At 72.8% G+C, this 7,943-nt stretch overlaps 2 protein-coding genes across 2 annotated transcripts in view; both read right to left on the minus strand.

The window, feature by feature from the left end:
• Positions 1–90, minus strand: part of CHLNCDRAFT_136853 (hypothetical protein) — a gene marked incomplete at both ends in the record, with an annotated part of 3,375 nt that extends 3,285 nt beyond the window's left edge. Inside the window, one exon of the mRNA XM_005845649.1 lies at positions 70–90. Coding sequence (XP_005845711.1) covers positions 70–90 — 21 coding nt within the window. The remainder of the gene's footprint in view (positions 1–69) is intronic.
• Positions 91–257: 167 nt separating this feature from the next.
• CHLNCDRAFT_136854 (hypothetical protein) lies at positions 258–4,800 on the minus strand (the record flags this gene model as incomplete). Its single annotated transcript, XM_005845650.1, has 10 exons — positions 258–903; positions 1,254–1,328; positions 1,613–1,710; positions 1,928–2,056; positions 2,188–2,365; positions 2,592–2,666; positions 2,913–3,010; positions 3,203–3,451; positions 3,711–4,544; positions 4,684–4,800. The coding sequence occupies 10 exons, from the start codon at positions 4,798–4,800 to the stop codon at positions 258–260; spliced, it is 2,499 nt and encodes an 832-aa protein (XP_005845712.1).
• Positions 4,801–7,943: the final 3,143 nt, after the last annotated feature.

Genomic DNA, 7,943 nt, shown 5'->3' on the forward strand with positions numbered 1-7,943 from the left:
ATACTCACCCCCCCTCTCTCACAGGGCCCCCCCTCCACACACCCAGCACCCCCCCTCACGCAGTCACACCCAGGGCTGCTCCCCTGGCATCACACACATAGCATCAAATGCTCCGCATATGGGGTGGGGGCCTGGGAGGCCAACAAGAAAGGCAGCCGCCGCTCTCCTCTCCGCGTCACGGTGGGATGCAAGCTTAAGTGTGAGGCCTTCATATCCCGCCGGCGTGGCCTGGCCTGGCGCCGTGCGAGGCCCCTGCATCAGTCCAGGCGTGCCATCTTGACGGCCGCCCGCAGCATGGCCGCCACGCCGCCATACTCGCGCTCGCCCAGCAGCAGCTGCAGGCAGGACAGCTGCTGGCGCTGCTGGCCCACGCTGCGGGCCTGCAGCGCGGGCAGGTACGTCGCCGCAAGCTCCACGCTCAGGCCTGCCTGCCGCCCGCCTGGCGTCCTGGCCGCCTGGCTCAGCGCGGCCAGCAGGGGCACGAGGTCGGGAGACTCGGGGCTGGCGCCAGCCGCGGGCGCAGCAGACGCCGGGCTGCCTCGCTTGGCTGCGGGCATGCCAGCAGCTGCCTGCGCGGCCGGGGAGCCGGAGCGCAGCGCCGAGGCCCTGCTGCGCTTGCCGGCAGGCGCATCCGGCAGCGCAGCCGCAGCTGTCGCCGCTGCCGCCGCAGCCGCAGCCGAGCTGGCGCCCACGCTGCTGGCTGCGCGCTCCGCCAGGCGCGCGGCCGCCGTGGCGGCCCCGCTGGCCGGCCTGCCGCGCTTCTTGTGGGGCTGCTCCGCGGCGGCGGCGGCAGCGGAGGGCGCCGTCGCCGCCCCCTCGAGGGCAGGCTCTCCCTGCTGCTGCGGCGGCTGCCCGCGCTGCTGCCTCACGATGCGCTCCAGGAAGCCGCAGTCGCGCAGCTTCCTGCATGCCGGCGGGCGAGGCGGGGCGGGCAGGGGGCTGGTGGGTGGAAGGCGGGGCGCCGCCTGCACTTGCACGCGTGCGTGCTTGCTCAGCCGCCTCCGGCAGCCGCTTGCCTCCTCTCAGCATGTGCCCCACCCAGCCACCCAGTGCGCCATCTGCGCAGCATGCCCTCCCGCCACCCCCACCCGCTCCCAGCCTCCCAGCCACACAGCCACACAGCCACCCAGCCACCCAGCCACCCAGCCAAGCCAGCCAAGCCAGCCACACAGCCACCCAGCCACCCAGCCACCCAGCCACCCAGCCACCCAGCCACCCAGCCACCCAGCCACCCAGCCACCCAGCCGCCCCACCTGAAGAGGATGCGCAGGTCCCGCTCGTTGTCTGCCGCCACCAGCCTGCTCCACACCAGCTCCACGCCTCGGTACCTGCGCGGGGCAGGAGCAGGCACATGGCAGCGTCCCTGGTGGGCACGACCCGCAGGCACACGGCTCCCCACGGTGCTCGCGCTGGGCGGTACAGCCTGGGCGGCGCGGGCCCCGCGCTGTTGGGCAGCCGGCGGGATGGGGCAGCGGGAGCTGGCGAGGCCAGGGCTGGCGCTTCATCGCTCATCCGGCGGAGGGTGCCTGCCCTGGGCCGCCCTCGCCCACCGCCACCTGGCGCATGCGCGGCGCTGCCACCCCCCCCACCAGCGGGAAGTGGTACTGCTCACCCGTCCAGCGGAAAGTTGTACTGCTGCCGCTCCACATCCCCCTGCTGCCCATGCCGCGCCTCCCGCCAGATCACCGCCATGTCAGTGGCCGCCGCCGCCTGCACGCGCGGGGCAGGCGCGGGGCGAGAGCCGTGTCGCGGCGGAGGCAGGCCAGCAGGCATGCCGCCGGCGGGCATGCAGACCGGGGCAGGGAGGATGGCAGGCTGCCCATGCCTTCAGCCGGCAACGCCTTGCCACACCCCTTCACACTCTATCACCACCACCACCACCACCCGCAGCCACACACAGACACAAGCCCCCGCTGCGCCTGCCCACCTGCGCCACCGTCGGGAAGCTTCCCACCGACCTGATGCCTCCCTGGCGCAGCGCCAGTGTCGCGCGCCAGGGCGCCCTGGGCGAGTGGCCATGCACGCTGTGCACCCAGCGGTACCGCCCGCTGGAGGCCTGTACCGCAGCAGGCGCCAGGCAGGCAGGTGGGCGGCCAGCGCAGGCGCCGACGGCCACATTGCCAGACAGCGACAGCTGCTGCCGCGGCATGGCGGCCCGCCAGCCAGCCACACCAGCCAGCCACGCACCTCGGTCAGTGGTTCGGGCGGCGGCGGCGGGATGGCCAGGCTGAGCGGGTTGCGCTCCAGGCTGGCCGCCAGCTCAGCCAGGGTGCCGCCGTCTCGCAGGGAGGAAAGCACCACGCGTAGGTCCGACACGGTGCGGCACCGGGGCAAGGTGGGAGTCACGTCCACCCAGGCGAGGTAGCTGCGGGGCGCAGGGGGTGGGGAACAGAGGGAGGGGGAGCCCGGGGAGGCATGGGAGGCATGGGAGACAGCGGTGGATTGGCGGTGCGACGTGGGCAGGCGGGGGTGAGGATCCCCCGGCTCCTGACCAGAAGCAGATGGCCAGTCAGCCAGTCAGCCAGATCTGGGATGTGCTGGCACGGCGCTGAGCTGGCACCCAAGTGAGAGAGTGGATTTCCAGGGCTCACCCCTCCCTCTCAAAGTTGTGCTCCTCAGGCTGCCAGGCCAGGTCGGCTCGAAGGAAGCCCAGCCGCTGCTCCCGCCTGGCGCAAGGGAAGAAAGCACAGCACAACAAGCACTGCAGGTTCAGGCAAAGGGCAGGCAGCGCCAGCGCCAGCGCGTGCCCCGTCCTCGCCACCAGGGCCAGTCGGCTGCCGCTGCGCGCTGTGCATGCGGGCGGCGCAGCGCACTGGCAAGCAGCCGCGCCCTCTCAAGCCGGCTTGGCACCGGAAGGCGCCGGCATGCCTGGCTGGCAGCTCGGCACTTTCAGCCGCCCGCAAGCCGCTCACCAGATCAGGCCCAGGTCCCGAGCCACCGCCGCCTCCTCCGGGCTGCCGCAGTCGCACACGGTGCCGCTCCACCGCTTGCCCGCCACCGCCGGCTCCCCCTGCAGCAAGGCGAGGGAGGTTGCCCGGCGCAGGGGCAGTCAGCATGGCCGCGCACCGGGCAGCGGCTGCGCGGAACCGGGCCGATCGCACCCCACACACCTGATGCCTGCACAGCAGCGGCGAACCTCCAGCGGCGAACCTCCTGCCGCCCCTAGTGCCCCAACACGTCCCGCGCGGCCCCCGCCACCCACCTCTCCATCCAACGGGGCGGTGATGGCGGCCAGCCAGCGCAAAACCTCCCCCTCCTTCCGCACCACGCCCTGAAACTCGGGCAGCGCCGCCTCCCGCGCCTGCGCCTGCGCCTGCGCGTGCGCCTGCTGCCCGGCGGGCGCCCCTTCCGAGCCCCTGCCGCCGCCATCCACCGCCGCCTCGCCGCCCTCGGGCTGCTGCTGCTGGCGCCGCGCTGCGGGCATGCCGGACCAGTTGCGGGAGGAGGGCACCTGCAGGCCAGTTCGATTTGGGAGGGGGCAGAGGAAGGGCGGGCCAGCAGTGGAGACGGCACGGTGCGGAGCCGCCCCAGCCCAGCACCAGGCAGCCAGGCGCAGCGCGCAGGCAGCAGCGGAGCGCTATACAAGGTAGCAGGTATAAGGTAGCAGGTGCACGGGAGCAGGGGCAGGCTGGGTGGCGGCATGCCTGCAGGGATCCCTGGGTGGGCGCCGCGCTGCGCCGCTGCCTGCTGCCGTACCGCTCAGCAGCCACCAGCTCCAGCTGCAACCGCCGCGCCAACAGCTCATCCCTCTTGTCATTCACACGCACCGCCACCGCCGCCGCCGCCGCCGCCGCCGCCGCCGCCTGCACCTGCGCCTGCTCCTGCTTCTGCTCCTCCCCGCCCGGCTGGCCGCTGGATGGGGGTGATGAGGAGGCGGGCTGCCGCCGCCGGCTCGTTGCTGCCGTGTGCTGCTCTTGCTGCCGTGGGGACGGCTGCTGCGGCGGCGGCGGCGGCGGCGGCGGCGGCGGCGGAGGCTCCTGCTCCTGCTGCTCCTGCTTTAGCTGCTGCTCCTGCTTTGGCTGCTGCTCCTGCTTTAGCTGCTGCTCCTGCTTTGGCTGCTGCTCCTGATCCTGTTGCTGCTCCTGCTGTGCGGCCGGCGGCGCATGCGCCTGCTCGTTGGCTGCCGGCGCCAGCTGGAGCGCCACGTCCGTCTGATCGGAGGCCGCCTCCTGCTTTATTGCCACGGGGGCCCCACCTTCGCCTGCTCCCTCGCCAGCCAGGACCTCCAGCTCCCCGCCCGCCGCGGGCCGCAGCCCCGCCACGGCGCTGCCGCCGTCGGTCGCGGCGGCGCTGCCGGGCGCCTCCGCGTTGCCGTCGGCCTCCGCCTGCCCGCCCTCCTCATCATCCTCCACCACCACAGCCATGGCATCCATGATGGCCTCCAAGCTCTCCGACCGAATCTCTTCCAGCATGCCCTCATACTCGGCCAGCGGGAGGTGCAAGCGCAGCTGTGCCAGCGGCGGCGACCCGGCATCCAGCGCCAGCTTGATGAGCAGGACGTCGGCAATGTGCTGCACCACAGTCATGGGAGCGGGCACCAGGGTCTGGCAAGGCGCCCAGGCATGGGGGCGGGCACCAAGGGGCTGGCGGGTGCACAGGGGAGGGAGCGGGCTGCGGCGGGCGGGAAGCCGCACCCCGACGCTCGGGCGAACGGGGGGCCGCCAGCGCTCTGTGGGATCGCACCTGGGCTACTGGCTCGATGCTGACTGACGCCAGCTCCTGCATTTCGCCGTTTCGGTGGACCCGCACCGCCCAGGCGCCTTCTTTGGCGGTGTCTGGCATCACCTCGACTTGCTCCATGATGCCACGATCCAAGTCTCGCAATCCGAGGCGCGCTGCGGGCCTTTACACCTTTCCAGTGCCAGGTGGCAGGTGTCATAGATGCACAGGGCACAGGACTGTCGGGCTTCCATAATCGCCTGTCGATACCAAAACTGCATTGGGCCCTGTCATGCAGCCATGGACAGCATGAAGGTGGAAGTGGTGGAGGGCGAGGGAGGCTGGCATGTCGGGGTTGTCACTGTTGGCTCAGCCTGCCACCAGCTTTTCGGCCCCTTTGCGCGCTCCGAGGCCGGCGCGGCTGCCAGCTTGTTGCGAACCAAAGGCAGCGCGCAGCAGCAGCGGGAGCTGCGCCCACCGGCGGGGCTGGGCGGCCTCGGCCTCAGGGCGCCGGCTGGGCAGACGCGCCAGCGCCAGAGGCTTGCAGCCGCGGTTGCGAGCTCCTGCTTCTCTGGACTGCTGGACGGTGCGGGCTTCGACGAGCATGCCCTGGAGAGCTGCAGCCTGCAGCAGCTGGGCGCGGCGCTGCAGCAGCACGCGGCGGGAAGCAGCGGTTCAGCACGTCAAGGCGTAGGAGCGAGCGGTTCCGGCTGCGCCACATCCAGCGGCCCCGAGATGGAGGCAATGGGCAGCGGGGGCGGCGCAGCCGACGAGGCACAGCCGCTTCGTGGGCCGGCAACGCTTGCTGCAGCACACACGACGGGTGCTGCAGGCAGCTGCTTTGGGGCAGGGAAGCCGGGCGCCGATGCATGCTCTGGCGCCCGCCAAGCAGCTGCTGACGCGCCGGCAGCTGCTTCGGGGGCGGGCATGGGAAAGGAGGAGGAGGCCAACACAGGCATGACAGCAATAGTGGCAGCCACAGGCGCAGCTGGGGCGCCGGGCGTCGCCGGCGGCAGCGAGCGCAGGAGCGGCAGGAAGCGCAAGCAGCCCGAGCGGCTGCTGCCTGGCACCGCCGATGCGGTTAGTGTGCACGGCAGCGCCCGGGCAGCAGGGCCTGGAAGAGAGGGCTGCCAGGGGCAATAAGGCACGCTGATGTGGCTGGCGCACGGCGGGGGGGGTGCCCTACTGATATACTGACCGCTGATGAGGCCGCCTTGACCTGCAGGAAGTTACACACAGCCATGAGGAGGAGGAGGTGGAGGAGGAGGAGAAGGAGGAGGAGGAGGCTCGGCCCCAGCTCACCTCCGCACAGGCGGCCGCCGCGGCTGCCTCCAGGGGCGTGGCCAGCGCTGCGCCGCCCGCCCGCTTCTCCCGCCACCGCCCCGCGCCATCTGCCGCTGAGCAGCAGGACGACAAAGCGGCGGCGGCGGCCGATGCAGTGGCACCAGGGCGGACGCGGTCGGCGCCACTGGCCCTCCCCGTGCCGGCCTCCGCCGGGCGCAGGCGCGGCTGGGCGCGCGGGCTGCCGCCGGGCATCAAGGTGCGGATGAAGGGCAAGACGGAGGTGTGGTTCCAGGCCTCTGTGTCCATCCTTGAGCTCAAGCAGGCCAGGCAGGAGGCGGAAGACAGCCGCCCAGCATCGCTGGGTGCCAGCGCCGGCCGCACGCAGCGCGGCAGGGGCGGCCGTGAGGGGGCCGGCGCGGCCGGGGGCGAGGGCGGTACGCCGCTGTACTGCGTCAGCGTGGTGAAGGTACCTCGCGTGGAGCAGGCTGCGGTCCTGCGAGACCTGGGCCTGATCTGGAGGCGGATGCAGCGGCTGGCGCCCCCAAAGGCGCTGGAGCTGCCCTTCATCTTTCCGCCCGACAGGTGCGGTACCGCCGGGCCGGCTGGCCTGACTTGCCAGCCAGTGGGCGAGCTGGCTGCGGGCAGGCTGCGGGCAGCTGGCGAGGGGTACCGGGCGGGCAGCGTGCGGGGCATCTCTGTCTGCACCCTGCATGCGACATGTCGTGTGTCGCTGGGCGGAGGGGGGTCCACCGCTGGGTGGCGTGGTGCTGGTGCGGCTCACCAGCTGCTGCCTTTGGTACTGCAGGTACCGGGCGGATGCGGAGCTGATGCGGCAGCTGCACGCCGCCTCCAACCACAACCTGTGGCAGGCGCTGGCCCGGCGGCTGCGGGACAGCGGCAAGCTGCACCAGCTGGCCGACACGCTGGCGGGCGAGGCAGCCAGGCGGGAGCAGCAGGAGGCGGCAGGCGTGGCTCAGGCAGCAGCAGAACAGCGGCGGCGGCAGCAGCAGCAGCAGCAGCAGGTCCAAGGCCGGGCGCAAGTGCAGCAGCAGGATGGACCCAGCAGGAAGCGGCGCAAAGGCACCCCCGTCCGGTTTGTGCCCCTGCCGCACAGCCCGGCTGCAGCCGCGGCTGCGGCAGGCGGCGGCGGCAGCGCCGCCGTGAAGCCGATTGCGCCCGAGGCCGCAGGGGGGGGCGCCGGGAGCCGCGGCCGCGGAGCATGCGGCGGCAGGGAGGAGGAGAAGAAGGAGGAGGAGGAGGAGGAGGAGGAGGGCTGGCAGGCTGCCTTCGGGCCGGAGGCAGGGGATGAGCTGCTGCCTCTGGGGGTGCACCGCAAGCTCACAGCGCGGGGGCAGCCCAGGTGGGGGCGGGGAGGGGAGGGGCCAGGGGTGTCAGGGGCCAGGGGGCAGGGCCGCGCTGACCGGGCCGCTTGCTCTGGTCTGTGTGCACACACACGCATGTGCGCCACAGCGCACGGCTGCGCCCGGCAGCGGCCCACGTGGCAGCAGGTGGGCAGACACAGCGCCGCCTGCACCGCTACTGCCCCTTCCTTCTCTTGTGTTGCAGGTATGAGCCCGTGTTCTCCATCCCAAACAGCTTTGAGGCCAAGCCTGGGTATGCGGGGCGGGCCACCCGCAAGCTGGGGCTGACGCGGTGCGGCACTCTAGAGGAGGTGAGATGCGGCGGCGCGGCGCGAGTGGGCGGGCGGCCGGCCGGCCCGCGGCCGGCGGGCCGGCGGGCGGCGCCTGCGCCACTTCTGCTGCGGCAGCTCCCTTGCCGGCTGGCGGAGCGGCGACCTCAGTCGTTGCCCCCGATTGCCTGCCTGCACCTTTCATTGAATGGAGACTCTGGCCTGCGCCCCCGCCCCGCCTGCAGGCGGTGGCGCTGCGCGACATCGGCCTGGTGTGGCGGCGCCTTCATGGCCTGGAGGGCGGCCAGATCCGCCCGCAGGAGCTGCACCTGCCGCGCAGCCTGTGAGACGGGGGGGGGGGGGGGGGGGG

Source organism: Chlorella variabilis (assembly GCF_000147415.1).
Source record: "Chlorella variabilis unplaced genomic scaffold CHLNCscaffold_17, whole genome shotgun sequence".
NCBI lineage: Eukaryota > Viridiplantae > Chlorophyta > Trebouxiophyceae > Chlorellales > Chlorellaceae > Chlorella > Chlorella variabilis.